General features: G+C 41.4%; 1 protein-coding gene across 2 annotated transcripts in view; it reads right to left on the bottom strand.

The window, feature by feature from the left end:
* tnksa (tankyrase, TRF1-interacting ankyrin-related ADP-ribose polymerase a) overlaps nucleotides 1-22,070 on the bottom strand; it is an 81,895-nt gene that overhangs the window by 39,602 nt on the left and 20,223 nt on the right. For both annotated transcript variants that reach the window (XM_039779904.1, XM_039779905.1), the window contains 2 exons: nucleotides 7,281-7,317; nucleotides 4,198-4,273 (listed from right to left, as the gene is read on the bottom strand). In XM_039779904.1, coding sequence (XP_039635838.1) covers nucleotides 4,198-4,273; nucleotides 7,281-7,317 — 113 coding nt within the window. The remainder of the gene's footprint in view (nucleotides 1-4,197; nucleotides 4,274-7,280; nucleotides 7,318-22,070) is intronic.

The following is a 22,070-nucleotide window of genomic DNA, read 5'->3' on the forward strand; positions in this document are numbered from 1 at the left end:
TCAATGAGGATAAAACTGCACTGGCGTGAAAATATATTCCATCTACTGTGCATGACTGCTTTCAGTCAGAGCAATTTAAGAGTGTTACACATACAGATTGTGCAGAAGAGGTCATTTCAGAATAAAGCCCGACCAATATACTGGTGGGCCGATATTATTGGCCGATATTAGGCATTTACCAAACTATCGGTATCGGCATTTATAATGGCCGATAAATGAATATTTAAAAAATAAAATAAAAACGGACGAAACACCATTCAACCATGTTATGTGTTGGCGTTGAATAGTTTGTCCACCAGAGGGCGCTCTACAACGTCCCTGTTGACAACTTTTTATTGTTATTGTGTTTTTGTTCTAAGGACTTTAAGTTTCATATCTGAAGTTTGTATTTTTATACATTTTATTTATCAGAACTTATATATATATATATATATATATATATATATATATATGTTTTTTTTTTGTTTTTGTTTTTTGACGTTCCTCTGTTCTGTTGTGATAATAAAACAAGTTTATTTTTAAATTGCATTATCATTTTAGTGAGGACTCAAATAACTACAAATAACTAATGTTAGGGAAATCCGTTTATGTTTTGTTACGTGTTACTGGATTTTTCTTTTAAATATATATCGGCCGATATATCAGAATATCGGATTTTTAATCACCAAATATTTGTATCGATATCGGCCTTAAAAATCCTTTATCGGTCGGGCTCCATCTCAGAATATGTCTGAGCAGTTTTTTATGGTCACCTGGTTGGTTGCATTCATTCATTCAGTGATCTCTAGTGTTTGTCCCCTGCATCTCCAAAGAATTTCAAATTACACGGTTTTCCCCTCGGGGTATTACATCCCCAGCTGGCCACCTGCACAGATAATAACCAGAGGATGCTCTCTCACAATTATGGGTATGATGGTGATATGATGGATACATAGCTGCAGCTGAGCATCATCACCAACACTGAAGTACCCGTGATTATAGAAAGAAGCCTCCTCAACGCTGTTAAAGCATTTATATAACAGTTACCGAGAGTACAGGCTCCCTGCTTGCCCCAGTGGTTGCCATAGCAACCAATACAATACAGTAGGCTCTGCTTTAGCGACTAATAAATTACAGCAATCTCGGTTTTCTGAAAAATGTCTCTGACTGTTCAAATCTCTCAGATGTAACCAGCTCTCCATGACAGCAGCTTGCTTCTACAACCCCATGTCTTTATGTGCTATTACATAGGTGGAGCAGGCCATCCCATCATTTTCCAGTAGTTTGTGATTTGAATGGAGAGTTTCAGTTTCACATGATAATCTGACTGTTGTTACAGACTCTTCGTTTAGCGTAAAGCCCCAAGAGACATGTAGAAGCATGAAAGATCCCAAACCTCTTTGGCCAATTGCCACTGGAGAGCGGAGCTTCAGTCTCGCTCGGCTCTCGAGGAAAATCCCCGGGTCAGCAGCAGTCTTTACTTCGGTCAGGTTGGAAACGATGATATGGAGGACTACAGGGAATATTTCAATTAAAGCTATAAAACACAAAACTAGAAAGTGGTCTGAGCTCAACCTAAGGCCCAGGGCTCCCTAAGCGGATGCCGTGGTTACAACATCATTTTTAGTAGAGTTTTTGTCAGTCGCTTTGGTACATTTCTCAGATCTCAATTGACACTCTCAAAACTGCATGTTCGTGGCCGGGTTAGCTCAGTTGGTAGAGCAGGCACACATATATAGAGGTTAACTCCTCGACGCAGCACCCGCAGGTTCAACTCAGACCTGCGGCCCTTTGCTGCATGTCATTCCCCTTCTCTCTCCCCTTTCATGTCTTCATCTGTCCTGTGGAATTAAAGGCCTAAAATGCCCCAAAAAATAATTTAATAAATAAATAAAAAAAACTGCTTGTTCAACCTCCACATGATCTAGTCACTTGTGCACAAGATAAAAAGCATTTTATCATTGTTTTGGTCAAATTGCAATTTCCTTTGTACATGCATGCAATTGATCACGTACAATTGTCTGCTGTTGTTTTACATAATCAATTGCTTATGTCATGTTGATCAAAATATAATATACTGGATGTCTGTTGAATTGTCTTAGCCCCCAAAATATATTGGCATAAGTTCATTGGATGTGTCTTTAAATGCAAAATGGTTGATCTCATTGTCATAATCGGTCAAGCAAGTTTTCCATACAGTGATGTCGATGAGAATCTTCGGCCCGACAGACTGGAATGTCAGGACCCCATACCATTGTGATTGTACAGAAAAAAGTGTTTCATGTGGTAACCTGTTCTATGTTGACATAATATTTGTTTTCTTTGTGCTATAAAATAGTTTTGAGTTTTTCTTTCTGAATCGCAATGACACTGTAATTTGAATTTGTTGAAAAAACACAAATAAAAGCATAACATGTGAATCCTGTCCAATCTGTCTAATCCCACATAAAGGAATGTGTGAGTTTGTAGTGTTGAAATGTATAAATTCAATACAGAAAAAGGGCTGCCTTGTGCATTTTCAAGAGTACAATTTCATATTGACCACATGACAAAGTTTTTTGATAAAATTAAGCATCTTCTTTGTGAACAATGACACAGTGACTCGGCATTCTGATGGCACTGACATGTTCATTGACATAAAGATTTACTTTTGAAGAATAGACTAGAGATTTTGAGCAAGTTACAGGCTTTTGCAGCACATCCATTGTGTAGGGCTGTTTGTGAGAAATCGACTTACTGGTTTGCAAATGATTAGAGAAATGTACCAAAGTGACTGAGAGAAACTGTAAGCAAACAGGATGTAAACAGCACTTACAATACACTCCTCTGTTGGCCAATGTACTTTTGGTGTTACCTGGCATTTCATTTAGCATGTCCAGCATTTTTTTTCAAGCCTTAAAGTCTCATTCTACACTCTGCAATCTAACAAGAACAGAATTAACTACCAAGTGCAACATTAGCTGACTGTTAAATTGATCAAATGTTTAAATGCAAAACATGCAGCTAATTACAAATAGATTACACACTCTTTTTTAAGATTATTTTGGGGGCTTTATTAGTTAGATAGTGACCGTGGATAGACAGGAAAGGGGGGAGAGAAATAGGTGATGACACGCAGCAAATGGGCCACAGGTTGGATTCGAACCCGGGCCGCTGCGAAGGAATCAGCCTACATCACCTCTACTGGGTGAGCTAGAGGTCACCCCAGACTACACACTCTTTATACAACACAGAGGCAACGAGCACAAGAAATTCAGAGAAAATGGAAACTGGGCTCATTCTAGTTCACTTTTCTTTCCTTTATTTTTAGTTTCCTCTTATTTTTAGTTAGTGACACAACAAAGATTAAGTCGTAGTAAGTAGTCAGAGTGTTTGTGATGATTTTCCGCTTCTTTTGTGATTACGGTTTATGAGAAACATACTTAGAAAACACTTGGCCAAAAGAATTCACTGTTGCTGATATGTTAAAACATGTCGTTGTGTAAACCTAATTTGACTTCTGACCTCAGATAAGGTGAAGTGAAGGCAAAGTGAAGGCCTCAGCAGAGAGGGTAGTGCTTTCTGGTACTGCTTGCAAAATAAAAGCCAGACTCAATTCTCTGTGCTGGAATGCTTTCACTACAAAGCAGCTACAGCTCCTCTTCAATACTAATTAATCCAAAAGAAACTACTACACGTGAACCCCAGTTACTGCCAAGATGCAAATACAAATTTACTAAATAAGAACATCTGCACGTGTTATATATTCCTCAATTAACACAAAGAGCAGAACAACCAACACTTGAAATTAATAATTTATACTTTTTTTATTAATCCCACAAGGGAAATTACAATGCTTGCTGTCATTTGTTTTGGTGGTATCAGGGATAGTTAAAGAGCTGTCCCTGACGCTGACAGTGTTTAGTGTGTTGCTATGCACTCCTATTGTTCAGCACGAGTGCTAATTTATTCACAGAAGGGTTTGTGTCTCCATCTATTCATTTTAATGACTGACAACCACGAAAGGCTGCTAATGCCTGCTGGAAAGCGCTTGGATTCTTTGATAAAACCAAGCCCCACAGCGGCCAATAACAGCATTTGTTTCACTTATATAAAACCTTTAAGCACCAGTCGGTTTTGTCACCCTGATGACTTTCCTGAGGTGCAGTCGCACAGAAAATGCCAGTGATGAGCTCGTTACTGTGCGTGCGTTTTTGAGTGCGCAAGCTTTGCTCCTACCTTGCGGCCGTCGCTCGCGTGGCAGTTGACGTTGAGCGGAGTGAGCAAGGCCATTAGCTTCTCCTCGTTTCCACTCCTGCAAATGTGCAAACACACAAACACGCATTAGACAGAAAGCATCCGACGCCACAGAGGACTACCACTGTTGCTCAGCAGGAGAGTGTAGGGGAGAAAAATGAGGAAGAATGATTTAAGATATAGAAGAATTGAATGTGCAGAAACAGATTGACGTATAGGAATGTTAAGGGGATGGATTGAAGGGTGTGTGTGTGTGTGTGTGTGTGTGTATGTGTGTTATTGTACACCTGACTGCAACAAGCTAAACAAAATATTTTATAGAAGACTATTTATCCTAGCTGCATTGGATTTAGTTTATATGGTTGATCTGTTTCCTGGTTCCTAGGCTCACTGCCCTGGCACTGGGTGACCACCAGTAAAGTGTTACCAAGACAGCAACCAGTCCAACCATCATCCCCGTGACAGCCGTAAAGTAAGAAGCTGTCAGATGGAAAGAAAGGGATTATTCTTCCCCTATGTTCCCATACTCTCCTTTTACTTTTGTATTTTTGGTAGGGCCTCTCCTTCCTTCTCTTTGTTTCTGGATCTTTCACTCTCTGACCAAAAAGACATTCATATCCCACCCCGTCTCTCCTCTCACTCCTCCGGTTTTTCTCCAACTACCATTGTCTTCTGCTCTCCTACCCTTTTCCCCCCCCCCTCTCTCACTCACTTCTCATCCAAGCTGTCCACCTTTACCCTCCCTCTCCACACTCCGTGTGTTCTTCTCCACCTGTACCTCCATTGCTCTGCATCTTTCTTTCATTCTCTCATTCTTTTTTCTTTTTCTTTAGGTCAAATAGCTGCCTTCTACATCTGGTACCCTAACAGCCTTCATTACGATGCAAACAACATTTTGAGGATCTAACGTGCGGAACAAGGACAACAGCTAGAACAGTCTGGTAAGTTCAGAAAAGTACATCACTTTACTGTAATGCAATTATGCATTATGAACTGCATTATGCATACTTATGTCATATCACGATATTACGATATCCAAAATTTAAGATATCTAGTCTCATATCACGATATCGATATAATATCGATATATTACCCAGCTCTAGTGTTCAAGGGGGGAAAAATTTTGTTTTTTACCCAAACATTAATCATAAATACATTTTAAAGCTGTAATTGCAATACCGCAATACCGTCAGACCGTGATATTTTTGCTGAAGGTTATCATACCGTCATCATATACCGGCCCATGCCTAGTTGTAAATATCTGATCTCACACAAATGATCTACAGCAGTCCACAAGGGACAGTGTTCACAATCATGCCTGCCAATTCATCAATGTTTTTAAGTAGCACATTTCAGAAAATAAATCACAAAGCGTTCAAAATTTGCAATTGAAACAGTTGATACCATTTTTCAGTTATTTTCCAGTTTACAGCTAGTAGATCAAAAGAGAAGACACAGATCAGCAAAGACTATGAATCAACCAGACTTGACTTGCTTATTGTCAGCTGACTGGCGACCTTAAAGGGACAGATTTGCTATACAGAAATACTTCTATAATACATTTGCTGTCATTATGTTTTTTCCAGTCAATGCATCGCGCCACTGCATTATGTGGAACCATTTTACCAGCTCTACTTATTATTGTTCTATACGACTGTGCAACAATGCTACAGTATCTGGGCCACGAATAAAGTGGTGGGAGAAATTAAGCAGAAAAACAACATTATCCCATAAGCCATATGGAGTTATTTGACCAAAACACTTTTTTAAAGAAAAAAATATTCTGAAAAATGACATTGGTGATGAGCCAGTCAGTGGCTCAGCTGTGATAGAGGCACACCGAGTTCACAGTTCACACTTAAACAGCCTGCTGACCCTGTAATACACTATGGTACTGCTATGCTAAACCAGCTGCTGTCTTTTTTGTTTTGTGTGTGTGTGTGTGTGTGTGTGTGTGTCTATGCCTGGAAGAGAGGGAGAGGGAGGAAGAGAGAGAGAGCGAGAAAGATGGGAGAGAGAAAGAGAGGAGAGAGGCTGTTGAGGCATTGAGCGTTCAGCCACCCACACACAATCCCAAACGAAAAAACCCTTTCCCCCTTTAAAAAAACAAAACCCCCCCCCCCCCCCCCCCCACCTGCAACCATAACATGCAAAATGTGCAAGTGTCCCTGGCACACATGTTCTCTGGATCTGAAAAACCTGACTAGTGTGTGTGTGTGTGTGTGTGTGTGTGTGTGTGTGTGTGTGTGTGTGTGTGTGTGTGTGTGTGTGTGTGTGTGTGTGTGTGTGTGTGAGAGAGAGACAGAGAGAGAGAGAGAGAGACAGAGAGACAGAGAGAGAGAGAGAGAGAGAGAGAGAGAGAGAGAGAGAGAGAGAGAGATAGTGAGTGAGTGTGTGTGTGTGTGTGTGTGTGTCTTGGAGGGAAAGAAAGAACAAGTAAACAGTTTAATACACAGGGAGGAAGCGGCAAAATAGTTAGAAGGAGAATTGAAGGTGGCAGCAAATGATGGAATTCAACAAAAGACAGAAGAAAAGCCAAAGACAGGAAGAAACAGAGGGAGAAGAGAGGAAAGGAATGGAATTCAAATTCAGGGAGCAAGAAAACAAGAAAGGAGAGAGGTGAATAAGAAACAGGGACCGGAAATAGAAAACCTAAGCGGATCAAAGACGAGAGGAATGGGGAGGTGTCAAAGAAGAAAGAAGGGCAAACATGGAAACAAGAATTAAAGAGAAGACAAGGGGATGATGATAAAAATAAGAAGAGGAAATGAGAAGAATCAGTGAAAGAGGAGGAGAGTAGAGAGGACTAGGAGATAAGTGAAGAGAGGAAACAAGAGGTGGAGGAGAAGGGAAAAGGAAACCGACACGGGAGAGGTGCAGAGAAGAAAGTGAGCATGGAAACAAGATATGTTTTTCAAGAGATAAGAACTGAGCAGGTGAACAAGGAAGAAGGAAAAAAGGAACAGAGGAGCAAAAACATGAAAGGGTGTCACAAAGCAGGAAAACACATATGGAAAGAAAAGGGGGAAAAAACCCGGAATGAAAACAAAGAGTCTGGTACTCACCTCGCCGCCTCCAACAGCTCATCCTTCTTGTATTCACCTAGATGGTTACAGAAGATCATAGTGTCAGACAACTGGCCGCCAACACACACCGACCACACACAGACACACATGATCAACCACACACACATGTAAAGACACACACAGAGGAAGGATCTATCCATTGGGAGAAAACACCCTCTCTCTTTCTATCTCTCCTCCTTCCTCCCCCTCCTCTCTTTCTCTGCCATTCTCGCTCAGTGCGCACCCCTCTGGCTCCGGTTGCCGTGGCGATGCGTTGCCGGCAGCGACCACAGCACGTTCATTGTTTGGGGCGACGAGCGGCGGACTGAGACGCGCTCTGCCTCTATCCGTCCGTGTGTCCGTCCATCCCTCCCTCGCCACGTTTGTCTCCCGTCTCTCGGCCGCCGCTCATACTGCTAACCATCTCCCCTCGTTCTCCATCATCTCTGTCTCTCTGTCTCTCTCTCTCTCTCCTGCTTTTTTCCCCTGTGGACTCAGGAAGCGCAGTTACCATCAAACAACACAACAGAAATAAACAAACCCCTCCCCCTACGTCCCTCGCTCTCTCTCCAACTCGCTCTCTCTCTCTCTCTCTCTCTCTCTCTCTCTCTCTTAGCCCTGCCCCCCTGCTACTCCAGTCAAAACACACACACCTTCCCATATGAGTCTATTTTGCCTGGGAAACCGAAAACGGTGGGGGAGACAGGAGCGCTTCTCAGACATGGAACCTATAACATGTCTGTTTAAGTAATGGCTTTTTGGCATTCAAACATAGGTCTTCATTATAGGGTGCACCATTTGACCATCATATGGACACTCCATTAACTCGATTGTAAAAATTAAAATGTATCATGGATTGCATAACAATCCTTATCAGTTTGCTGTGATAATCCATGAGTAACTTCATAAATGTGTTTTACATTTAGAACTGAAATATAATTTAAAAACAGCCTGCGAGCTGAAAGATCTGCTCTCTCCAGTGGGTTTTCTGTGTCATTACTCCCATGAAGTTGTGGGACTCACATGAGGCAGGCAAAAAAGAAAAATAGTCATAACTGAAGCAGCAGAGGCGTGAATGACTCCTGGCTTTTTGTCCCCAGAATGGATCAAGCTCCAAAAACACTGGATCCTTCACTCCTAAATGCCCACTTCTCCGGTTTATACCGCAGGCGTTCTTCTAATACTTTTAAGTCTGAAGCCCACTTGTTTTTTTAAACTTTTGAAAGCTCCCTTAAGAGCCACAGAAGACATTTTTAAAATATTTTATATGGCGTTTCCCTTTAAGTATTAAGCTAGAGCCAGGAGACGGTCGGTTAGCTTAGCTTCTAAAGCTCACTAACGAACATGTTATATCTTGTTTGATTCATCTGCACAAAAACAGAAATGTCAAAATAAGTTCTGGTTTTATGGGGAGTTAGATGCTGGAACAATTTCTCTTTGGGCGACTTGCTCTGAGACTTTTATTGCAAAACAGCTATAGCAGATATATAGCTGAACTTTGTTAGCAGTGCTATTCTTCAATAAAAAGTGGTCTACACAACAAAATAAGGACAGATTTGATGCCATATGGTCAGCGGATCATTTTAACAATTGAGAGGAAAGGAAGAAAAAAAGTGTAGAACCCCTAACCCTAACCACCTGCTAGGAGATGCCAGACTAGCACCCACGGGTGAGGGCTGTTACCCCACCCCCCCCACCCCCTTACCTAAACTTAACCATTCTAGCACAGTGGTGCCTAAACCCAACTGTCGTTATTTGCAAAGCTGGCCTTACAATGCCGGCATGGATAGGTGGCATTGCGAAGCCGACTTTACAAGGCCCACCCAGGGGGAGCCACCCATCGGCCCCCTCCCCGGGTATACATTCAGGAAAAAGGGCCCACCTCAGCGCACCTTGACCTCCGGTCGGTCCCGGGAACCCACACTTAAGCCCCCCCGCTATGGCCACACTTAACCCCGCGCAAAATATTTTCGTGCCCCTGGTATACCATTTCACTCTTGCGAAGCCAGCTTTACAATGGCGAAGTGAAATTGCGAGGCCGGCTTTACAATGAAGCACATTTTCACACTTTGAATCTAGCTGTTGGATTCCGTAGCGAATGTGGCATATATGCTGAAGAGTAGAAAACTGCTACTGCTGTTTGCACGAACCAGTGGCCCTTTAACTTGACATCAAGGTAAACAATATTTATTTTACAGAAAGCAGCAAGACAAGGCCTAACCTAGCAAGGCTGCCTTTGCAACCTTTACTTAAAAGTGCCTTAAGGGCTTAAAAATACATGAAAACCAAGATGTAAAATTGCCAGCACATTTACCCAACGCAGTTCATCTCTGAAAGGAGCCAGAGAGAAAGAGAGTGGTATAAAATTGAAATAGGAAAATAAATAAAAATTCAAAGGAAGATGGAGAGGTTAATGTGATACAGATAAATGGAAAGAGGATGAGGAGGATGGGCTGTGTGTACACGGCTCAGACGGAGGGGTGGGGTAGGGTGAGGAGCGAAATAGAAAGGTTACAGAGAAGGGAAAAGGGGGAGGACGGAGGAACAAAGGATTTGTAGATGAAAGAGAGAAGGGATGATTAGGGATCTGGAAACTGACATGCATGGATTTGACACAGTATAATTGGTGTTAGCGAGGCTAAGGCAGAACAGTCAGAGGAAGAAGAACAGGGGAGATGGGGGGGGGGGAGAAAAAAAAATATAAATACAAAGAGAGAAGAGAGAAATGTACAGAGACAGATCATGAAGCTAAATTAGATGCTGTAGTTTTGAACCAATTTATGTTCTGAGACAGAATCATTTTACACACCTCATCACAATATTTAGTGTTATTTTTCCTAAGCCAATTTTAATTGGACTACATTTTGCAAAAATTCATACAAATATGAGATTGTTCTTCCTCATAAAGAAAATGGGAGGGAGTTGAGAGGAATGCTCAAAGCCACGCCACTTCAAAGTCTTCTCACTTTAAACTTAATTCAAACTTCAAACTTGCCATGACACTTTGAACTTTATAGGTTTAAAAATGAAGCTTTTAGGCTTTTTGATATCTGTTAGGCTGCACGGGTGAAGTCACCCAGGATATGAACCTCTCTGTGCAGCAGTGGCTTTCTAAACAAAAAGCAACAAAACATTTTGAGGGATTTCACATCCACATTTTTCATCCTTTAAAACATGCATTCCTGTGCATCTGTCCACTCGAAGTCTAAAGACAAAGATTTACTCTTTGATTTATGCCTAAAGACAGGAAGGTAGTGACTCAGTCTCCCAATTCAATCAGAGTGTAACTTAAACCTGAACGAAAGCGTGTTCTATTTCATTATGTTCAGCTGAGTCTGCTGTCGTGTGTAGTGTGCAAATGAAGGCGTACAAATGAATTGTAGGCAATACGAGATATACATTTTGCTCAGCCACAGTTTGCTTCCAATATTATTCATGCTTTGAGAGCTAAAGTAATTGTGACTCAGCAGTTTTAATTAGTTACCACATACACATACACACACACACACACACACACACACACACACACACACACACACACACACACACACACACACACACACACACACACGTTAGCTTAGTATCAGCTGCTCATAACCAACTAACAAGAAAGACCAAGCAGTCTTTTCTAAAATACAGCACAATGTTTGGAACTGTGAACCTAAAATTACATTTAAATGAGGCTTAAGATTGACTTAAACAAAAATCTGCTTCACTACCACCAGGAGGCGCCAATGACGAAATTCTGCAACATGTTACTAAAGAGTAGGTTTCTTTAAATGGATGGAAAACAAACCAGGTGAAAAATCCACGTATCAACTCATTGTGACTGTACCTAAGTCATTGGACTTGCTGCACCCAGAATAAAATGATGCATTAACACATGCCCTACCTGGCTAGATGTGGCTAAACGTAGGTTATGACAACAGACAGGGAAAAAAGAACAGCCCAAAGGATGTGAAGGGGAGGAACTGACTTCATCCCAACAGCTTCATGCAGCTATGTGGTGTAAGACAGAGGAGGATGCATGTATTTAAGTATGTATGAACACATCTGAGTGTGTGTGTGTGTGTGTGTGTGTGTGTGTGTGTGTGTGTGTGTGTGTGTGTGTGTGTGTGTGTGTGTGTGTGTGTGTGTGTGTGTGTGTGTGTGTGTGTGTGTGTCTGTGTGTGTGTGTGTCTGTGTGTGTGTGTGTTCTGTCCAGAATCCTGCTGACTCCAAACAGAAGAGACAAGGACAGGTTAAAGCTTGGGACAGGCTAGCTGCCTCCTGAATGATGATAGTGTGTCTGTGTGTGTGTGTGTGTGTGTGTGTGTGTGTGTGTGTGTGTGTGTGTGTGTGTGTGTGTGTGTGTGTCTCACTCCCATGGCAGAGTGCAGTAGACACCAGCAATTTCAATTGTAAGTTTGAAAGCATGTATTCTTTTGCATGCGCGCGTGCGTGCGTGCGTGCGTGTGTGTGTGTGTGTAGTTTGTAGTAAGTGGCTGTACAAGCACAGATGATGCTGACTGATGCTGACTGGACCATGAGTTGCCTCAGTGCCCAGATGTCTGTCTGTGTGTGTGTGTGTGTGTGTGTGTGTGTGTGTGTGTGTGTGTGTGTGTGTGTGTGTGTGTGTGTGTGTGTGTGTGTGTGTGTGTGTGTGTGTGTGTGTGTGTGTGTTTAAATCAAATAAAATGTATTGTTGAAGCAATTTATCCACTGTTATACAACAACTGGCTTTGAGTCAGGAGTTGAGCGATCCACTTACAACTTCCGCAAAGTCGCAACTGCTGAGGTTGTAAGTGGATCTGTGAGCACTGAGACCAATCAAAGGGGGAAAATAAAGAAATAAATGGGGAGGTGTGCGGAAATTATAAAGGCCCTTTTGCTGGCTGACTCCACTTCGCACACTCACCACTTACACTGCGTGATTAATTGCTTCACACAGTGCACCAAAGAGAGATTAACTGTGTTTTTTGGCCACCCACTCTTTCACATTGCTGAGCTTTGTAAACGTAACAAGCTGGATGTTTTCGTCAGTGTATACCTCTCTAAACTCATGACACGGTGTATGTCTCTGACCTGGAGTGGGCACACCCAAATCATTGCGGTCACTCAGGGGCAATTACAAATCACTGTGGGTGGAGAAAGAGGTGAGCCGGAGTGCGTTTAATTGGGTTTTCATTATTCTTCTGAATAATTCTTTCATAATTCTCTCCCTTTCGTTTTCAAGCAGCTTTGAAATACGTTTGTTCCTGCTTGGTAAGTATGTCCAATTAAATTGTGTGTGGTTTTACATAGACAGTGATAATGTTAATGAAAGCAAGAGTTGCTCACCAAGTGTTTGTACTGAAATTATTTCAGCTGACCAAAAATAACCAAAATAAAACCATAAATAAAAGTCATGACTGAAAACACTCAGCGCACACGTGATTTGCTTATGAACATAATTAGGTTAATATATACGTTTTTCGTTGACTCCATCAATAGATTGTGGTTTGTTATAAACAGGCTATGCTCATGTTGTGATCTTTACTGCAAAGCATTTTTGTTGCCAAGATGAATAACGCTACCATGCATCGCGAGACAGCTGTCACTATAGCAGGATTCTGGATCTTGCTTTGCTAAAAAAAAAAGAAAATGGTTCTCCAACTCAAACTTCCTTCTTACAAAATGTCCAAAAAAAGTGCCTTGCTCAGGGGCCCTCTGTCTTTTTCTTCCCTAAGCTTCTTTCGCTAACAGCTACAATGCCCCCAAGGGCTGCGAGAGGCTTTCCTGAATAATGGTTAAAAAAAAAAACATATGCTAATTCATGATATTATCAGGAAAGTAGTTTGCATGCCTGAAAACGCCAAAACACATAAGCATGGATTCCCTTCACAGTTCGTTAAACAGATACAAAGGACAGGGAGCAGATCGGAGCACCCGCTCCTCCTCCTCTCAGGAGCAACGACAACAAAAAACAACAAAGTTAGCTGCGGTCAAATTAATATGGATAAGGTTAGATCATGTTGCGTCTGTACTGAGTGAGGCACACAAACAGGAGTTACGCAACAACCGAGGAGAAACCAAAAAGACTGCAGTCAGCTCGTTGCTCTATGAACATCTGGTCCTCAGTAGTAGCCAAGCACACAGGTGGGTCCAGCCTGTTGGACACAATGACTCAACATGACAGATAACAAAAGGAGATAATTGCAATGTTCGACAGCTATGTTGTCACTTTAATCAGTAACCTGTATTTTCTATTATTTTAACGATTTTCTGCCTTTTCAATGGATAAGTAATCTTATGGAGAACACTTAACACAAATTTCTTAAGTGTAAAGCCGGTCGTTTCCTGAGGATAAAGAGCTTCATTAAGTCATTCTGTATTCCTCAATGATTAATAAGAATCACTTGTGAAAGTGTAAAGCACTTTACCATTCCTGCAAGGCAAACCAGGCTACAATCTTCTTGATTTTAAAGAAGATATAAAGTAAATCTTCAAACATTTTTTGCGTTTTGGACGACCAACACCATTTTCAATATGCACACATTCCGAGCACGCTTTAGCCTTGCCTTCAGGCGTGTATTTAATTCATCCAATCCTTTCACTTTGCCAGAAGATTTCACATACAGATCAGGATGTACAGATCAGTATGTGCCTAACTTCTTTTGAGTTCATTTACCACATTTTGTCAGTCTACTCTTGCAGAGTGGCCGACTGCCCTCGCTAACTCACTCAGTGTTGTGGAGCTGTGCAGCCGGGTGGAAAACTAGGCAATTTCAGCTGCAGGAAAATGGCCCAAATGGGATGAGGGAACGAACGAATGAAAACACACACACACACACACACACACACACACACACACACACACACACACACACACACACACACACACACACACACACACACACACACACACACACACACACACACACACACACACACACACAAAACAAAACAAAAAAGACAGTCACTTTGTTTTGCCTCTCTTGCTAGGTCATTTTGGAAACCGGGCTCGGGCTCATTTATCACTGGGGAACAATCGAAGAGCAGTCGTCATAGTAATCAATGAGCGTATCATTGATAAGAGGAAGAAAGCTACACCTTGACCTCGCAGACACAGGAATTCACACTCTCTCTCTCCATCCCACACACACACACACACACACACACACACACACACACACACACACACACACACACACACACACACACACACACACACACACACACACACACACACACACACACACACACACACACACACACAGGTGCACGACTGCCTTTGTTCCTGCTGCAGTAGCAGGACGAAGCCTTCAGAGCAGCTACAGCAGCTCTTTGTCTTCATGATAAGGCTGTTAACATACACACCGATCGCAGCGCCCCTCTCTTCCAGTTTCTTGGCATTCACTTGAAGTTGCATCAATTCATCTCTCTGTTCGTCTGTCACCCAAGCCAGTAGGCCTCTCCTTCACTTGCTTTCACTCCCTGTATTTGTTCCCTTCTTCAAGATCTTCTTCCTTGCTCCCTTGCTCCCTCTCCCTCTCCCTCTCTCTCTCTCTCTCTCTCTCTGACTCCCTCTCCTTCTCCCAGCGCCTTGCTCTCTTAAAATCTCTCATTACTTTCAGTCGGCCCTTGTGTGACAGAGAGCATGCTGGCTAATTCTCTGCAATGTTAAAGCTGCCTGTCTACCACGGACCTCTCATCAAAGCAACAATTTTTTTTGGGGAGAGTGGAAGTGCTTGCTGACAGCTTGTCTTCAACACACGGTAGGAATACAGTTTTAACGGAAACACACACAATTTCTGTCAAAGTATAGCATGCTTTTTTTTTTTTTTTTTTTAAATAGTCCTGCAGCAGCAGGAGTAGTATCAAAAAACCCTTCCCAAATCTTCTGTTCACCACTGCTAGCTTGAAAAGCAGCGCAGGGTGGACACAAGCTCTAATTGATTTCAAGAGAGATGAAAACCTGTCTGGCAGTGAAAAAATAGATTAGTACCAGTTCCGGCTATGACAGGACGACAGGGATACCATACGAAAGGCAAGGCGAGTGTATTTGTAAAGCACATTTCATTTTCATATTCAAGTGCTTTACATGACAAAAAGAAAGAAAAGCAGCTCTTCCATTTTTTCGGGAGGAGGAACATAGAGGCTGTTGACATAGAGGCTGTGGCGTTTTGTCTTTGTGGCACCTAGGCTGCCGTGTATCAGGGTACATCATATGAGGCCTGGCCGATGGGTGTTGCAGGCTGAAACAACAAGGGTCCCCAAGTAGTTTAACTCCAGTGCTGTTTGGGTGGAGGCCATCTGTCCTGAAAAGATGCCTACATCCCCAGAACAGAAAGAGATCAATCGTTTATCCCTTTCAGACCACAGGCTTTGCAGAGCCATGTGTTTAGTGATGAAAGTCTGCTGAACCTGATAATCCCTCTGTTGGCCGTTGGCAGTGGTCCACCAATAAACAACTGGGTTTCCAGTTAGTCAAGGCCATTAAAATCAATGAAATCCTGTTTTACCACTTCTGATTGCTGTCTGCAAACATCACTGGCTCCCACATTTGATTAACACCTGTGGAGCAGTGTGTTTTAATTGTTTTACCACGTATATGTCTGAGCGGCATCTCTCACAACTAAACTTAAAGATAGAACGGTCTCTTTTGAGGGTTTTTTTTCCCCCTTTGCGCCATTCCCAATGATGGCTTTCTTGCCTTTTTCTGTTGGCTCAATACTCTTCAGAACTTTCCCTTGTCCATTATTATCAGCATCCAACACCATTTCTGTCTCATGGAGATTTTTTAATGGTTCAAACCTGATATCTAGTTTTTTATGTCAGGGGTGACTGTGGTTGGTGTTTATGTCCACATCTGGCCGGCAGCCAGATATCCGGGTCGAAGTTAGCTCAGCTGAAGCCGGTAATGTTCACCTGCGTGGGAGTACAGTCTTGCACTAAGAATACTCTATTGTTTCAGTTTTCGTGAGTCTGGGGAAAGTTATGGTGTCACTTAACTGTCCTTTTAAATCTGCTCTAGTTATGCAGAACTAACTCACCGGCAGGAGACATTAGGAGAGTTCATAGTCTTCTCCAGTGCAAATATTCTTGTTTCGAGCATGGCAATAGTCTGTAGTAACTTATGGCAGCCTGTGCACTTCATCAATGCGAATGAGCACAGAGGTATGGTGTTGTCCGAGACACTGCTGTCAGTGGTCCAGTCAGTTGCTGTTTTGGGAGGCAGCTGCAAGTCGATAATTGCGCCCAGAGTTTCAGTCATAAATTATCCTCCGAATGAACAATCAAACTCAAATAAATATCCTCCTAGTTGTGACAGGGAACCACACATTTTTAACAAAAAGAAGCAAAAATAATGGCTAAATGAAAACAAAAAGCAAGAGAAAAGAGCGTCTGCACAGTAGCAAAACAGGACGGCTGAAAGCCAAGTTTCCATTCCATTCCCATAATTCTCTCAACGTGACATCATGACTTTGTGTAAACATACACAGCACTTTCTAAAGCCAAGTGGGCGTGTTGAACGCATTTTGAGCTATCCGCGTGTATGTCTACGCAGTATACAGCAAACGGGTTGGGTTTAGGAAAAGAACAAAGGGATGGTTGGATTTAGGAAAACAATAACGGGTCGCGGGACAACAACTGCATGGTTGGGTTTAGGAAAAGAAAAAAGCCACGGTTGGGACACGATCCCCGGTCTCCTGGGTGAAAGTCCCGTGTTTGACCAATCCACCACCTCCAACCAACCTACCTACGTGGATTTTCGGCCTTTCATACTACTCGCTACGGCGTAAATTGACACGCAATCGCAAGGTAATGTAAGTCAATGGAGGCCAAACGGCGTTGATAAACACACTAAAAAGTGATTATGCGTCTTGATAACACGCCAAAATGGCATATGAATTGGCGTGTCATACATATGCCACATCATGAGATCAGTCTGATTCTCTGGAGATTCTATATATTTTTTCTCTCCCGCTCATCAGCACATCCTTGCAGGCGTGGTTTCCTTGTCTGTGACAGCCTGTTATTGCTCACTGTAACTCATTCCTGATGATGAAAAGCTAACTATGACAGGTTGACAGCAGGGATTTTTGACAACAAAAATGGTTTTAATTCCTTATTTTGTTCACTCAGCCTCATCAAGTTCTCCACACCCTGCCTTCGTGACAGACTGGAGAAGAAGCAAGATTACAAGTTACAGCTGGACACCAAGCTGAACACTTACACCACCTGGGGAAGACATACTGTAACGGTCATATCCGAACCAAGCCAGAGTGACACTGTTTTTGGGTGACATAGTAGGAATATTGTAGGAATGACAAAATCCCATTTTAAGAGTCTCCAATGTAAAGTTTTGTTCAAGTCCTGAGTTTTAAGTCCAAGTGTGAGGCCAACTTTGACTACTCATGTTGTTTAAGTGAGACTAATACTTTGTTTATTCATTTCAGGAGATTGATTCAACCCCAAAGCTAAAAATGTTAAAACATGCTTTACAGAATTAATAAGATGAGAAACAGAGAGGCAATTGATTTTCATGGGGAAGCTAGGCTATTGCTTTAGTAAAAGTAATAGAATGCATCAAGGAAAGGTAATTGAAAAAAAATTGTATATATAACTCACATTTATCTTTTACACAGTGGCCACTTCTAATTCTTCTTCCGCTTTCATGTATGGATTTAACCACACTTTTGATAAGAAAAAATATGCTGCAATTTCAGTCCACTAATCCAAAGACAATATCATACATCCTATATCATACATGCTATGCTATGTTGTATTGACCAAAGGAGGCATCCTGGACCTGAATTCACCTGTCTATCAGCAGCAGTGTGCTAAAAGGTCACACAGATATTGCCTGGCACTTTCCAATATACAGAGCAACACTGTGTGCACCGTTTGCACCAAAAAGAAAAAGAAAGATCAAAGGCTATCTTTACAGTGGCACTGGAAGTGTCCTAATTTAAATTCTATTCCCTCAGATCAGATCAATTCAAACTGCAAAAAACTGAAGACGTGTTTTGTCAATACCAATTTAGAACACACATCTTGAGATTCCCACCTACTGTACAAGGGACTCATACCAATGCTCACATTGGAATTTACCTTTCAGTTGTTTTTCAGCTTGAACGAGCACCTTTAGCATGAAAGACAATAAGACACATCAGGGACAATGAGTCAACACTCAGATTACCTGCAGTAATTTCCTTTAAGTGACAATTCAGCTCATTCCATCTACTATGAAAACATAAAACGTGTTTGATAATGCTGTGCACATACCAGACAAGACCAGGGGCACATGTGGGGAGGGGCAATTAAAAGGATACATCATTAATATCAACGGGACAAAAACACTTTGTAAAGACACAGACTACTTGCACAGTCTGGAACAGGCTATCTTGTCATCAGGTTAGTGCTTAATCTAAAGCAAACAGCAACGTGACACAACTGAAATGAAGCTGATTTGTTTGTAATAAGAAAGGGAATTTGTGTGCTAAAGTGTGAGTAACAGTTAAAACAAGAGAGGCCAAAGGAATAAGAGTGTGTGTGTGTGTGTGTGTGTGTGTGTGTGTGTGTGTGTGTGTGTGTGTGTGTGTGTGTGTGTGTGTGTGTGTGTGTGTGTGTGTGTGTGTGTGTTTTGACAGAGGTCCAGAGATGAGAATTGATCTGAGGCTCAGAAGCTAGTCTGTGAATACTAATCAGAGGTAATTAATAGCAGCTAATGGACTCTGTTTCTCACTCTCTCTGTTCTTGTCTCTCTTCCATCTCCATTTGTCCCTTCCAGTGTTTCTCTCACTCTCCTTTTTATTATGCAGCAAAACTGAATTCTTCCCGTCTTTATTTACGGTCCTGAGCTACAGGCTTACAGAAAGACATTTCAAATCCATATCTAAAGCAATGTAATGAAATGGCCTTCTCCTATTGGCTGGTCTTTAGTGCCAGATAATGTTGTACCATGTGGCCGTGGTTTTCTACTCCAGTTAAATTCAACACACAAAATAGCTGACTTGAATTGACTGATGGTGTTTGACGATCAACTAATAGAGATTCAACACCATGCCTCCCGCCTCACACACCGCCTGCACTCCATCCAAGCAGGTCTCCATGCTCCTGCCGCTACATAACAAGCAGCATGTCGGCACAGCCAAATGGAACAGTGAGTACCAATTTGTCAAGCACAAATGCCCAACATTTGCTCATTGCAGCTTCTTGATAATCGATAATTAGTAGTTGCAGCCCTAACAGCGAAACAAAGTTATGATGTCCAATCCGTTCTAGCATCTGCTACACTAGCTTCTGTAACTCAGTGCAATCTCTCAGTATTTCATTGGTCTATCTAAAAAGAATCAAAGGAGTTGTCCATATTCTGAGACAAATCTGCATCAGTTTCAGTACTATTAGAAATTAAAACCTTTGTGATTTCAACAGTTTTTTTATTATTATATTAAAAAAAGATAATTTTTTTGTGCTTTTTCTTTTTTTCTAGATAGATAGTATAGACAGATAGGAAAGGGGGAAGAGACAGAAGGGATGACACACAGCCGCTGCGAAGGATTCAGCCTACATGGGGCGCACCCTGCAGTAGGTGAGCCAGAGGTCGCCCTGTGATTTCAACAAAGTAACAACGATTACTTTGTGAGCACAGATAAAAGTACAGCTGCCCGGAAATGTAAAGGTCCGATGGCATGAACATTTCACTTTATGAGGTTTTTTAATATTTATATGGAGTTCCCCCAGCCTGCCTATGGTCCCCAAGGTGGCTAGAAATGGCGATAGGTGTAAACCGAGCCCTGGGTATCCTGCTCTGCCTTTGAGAAAATGAAAGCTCAGATGGGCCGATCTTACGAGGTCATAAGGAGCAAGGTTACCTCCCCTTTCCCTGCTTTGCCCACCCAGAGAATTTGGCCCACCCATGAGAAAGAGAGAGACGTCATGGCTTGCAAACAAGCCAAGTGGCAGACTGTAATCTGACTGTAATTCTGCACCACGGCTGAATTTCGACAAAGAGACTTTATATATCTATATCTATATATATAGATACAGTATTAGGGGACCACTAAGACCTATATAAAAGCATCCAAAAAGCAGCATGTCATAGGACCTTTAACAAGCGAGTCACTCATCACAGGAACTTGCCACATCGTAACTTGATTTCAACCATATCTATAAAAGTCAGCAAAGATCTCTCCTAGTCATTTTTGTAATTTTGTAGTTGTATTCTCTGTCCTGCTGTTATAACAGACATGTCGGAGCTAACCGCAAGCCCTCGACTCGCCTCTTTTGTCAACCCATGACATTTAGCCCGCGAAGGTCTATCGGTTATTGGGAAATGGTGTTCTTTAAAGTCAGCTCAAAAAACAAATATTAAATCACTGCTTAATTTTGAAGAAGTACCAGCTTTTCAGCTGGGAAGACTTAATGAAATATGTAAACGTATGTTTGGTATAAAGTCACTCACAACCTAGCTCCACTGCCACTTGTTGCCTGTATCAACAGAAGATCAGATACTCTTCGAGTCACAAGAGGATCCTCAAGAGGAGACCGTGTTATTCCGATGCGGAAAAGTTCTTTTAGTCAGTCAGCCTGGTCCATCAGAGGGTCAAGAGAGTGGAACTCAATCCCAAACCACATCAGACAGTTAAACACATATACGTCTTTTGCTGAGCAGCTAAAACACTGGATGGTCAATACATATACATGTCAGCACTAACACTATTTATGATACATATTATTCTGTTAGTTTGAGTCAACATACATGACTTTTACTCATTGTTTCCATTGTTTAATACTGCTTTTATTGTTCTTAATGGTTATGTCTGTTCTAATTTATATTTCTTTCACTTTATACCCTATTGTTTTGCTTTGTTGTATATCTTTCTGCTTTTGTGTTGTGTCTTGTCTCGTGCTAACTTGTGTGTGGTGCTTTGTTTTGTTGTTTTCTGTTTTTGTGATGAAGTTTTGTTTTGCTTGTGTTGTCTTTATGTTTCTTTGTATTTAAAAAAAGCCTTTTTTAACATTGAAGGCAGGGGACTACAGATGAAAGATAGCCTTTTGGCAAATTCTGGCTTTTTTTAACCCATGGGAAATCATGTGTTTTATTAATTTGCGTTGTCCCCTTTCATAAATAAACTAAACTCAAACTCAAATGAACAACAATAATATATATTATAATTTATTTTCTTTTTTTTAACTAAAGTCCTTATCTTGACATATTAAGTGAGCCACACAACACACTGTTGAGAAGAGATTTTTAAAAATTTGCATTGTTAGAAATTTGTCATTTTGAATGAGGTTTTCTTACTTCTGGAAAACGTTCCAGTTTCACTTAGGCCCATCAGCCTCAGCTGTATTTTGTGTTTAGTGCTAATTAGCAAATGTTAGCATGCTAATATTGTAAACTAAGATGGTAAACATGGTACCAAACATCGACATGTTAGCATTTTCATTGTAAGCATGCTGATGTTAGCCTTTAGCTCAAATCACCACTGTGCCTACAGCCTCAAATTTTAGTCTTGTTACTTAAAATATATACGTATATTATACATACATAATATTCCTGTTGACTGCTTCCATTTTTTATATTATGTAACTTATAATAAAGTTGTGAGCACTTCAACACAATATGGAGTCCAACCCACGCACCTGTCACCAATTTACATCATCTAGCCTGAGTAACTGTCTCTATAAAGTTTCTTCTTCTACAGGTTATTCTTTACATAATCTATATTTCTTTATACAACACAGTTTTCCCTATTTGAGACAAACACAAACAAAGCTATGAGAGCTTAATACTAAAGATGCAGACAAAATCAGCAATGA

The sequence above is a fragment of the Perca fluviatilis genome, chromosome 17 (genome assembly GCF_010015445.1).
Source record: "Perca fluviatilis chromosome 17, GENO_Pfluv_1.0, whole genome shotgun sequence".
Taxonomy (NCBI): domain Eukaryota; kingdom Metazoa; phylum Chordata; class Actinopteri; order Perciformes; family Percidae; genus Perca; species Perca fluviatilis.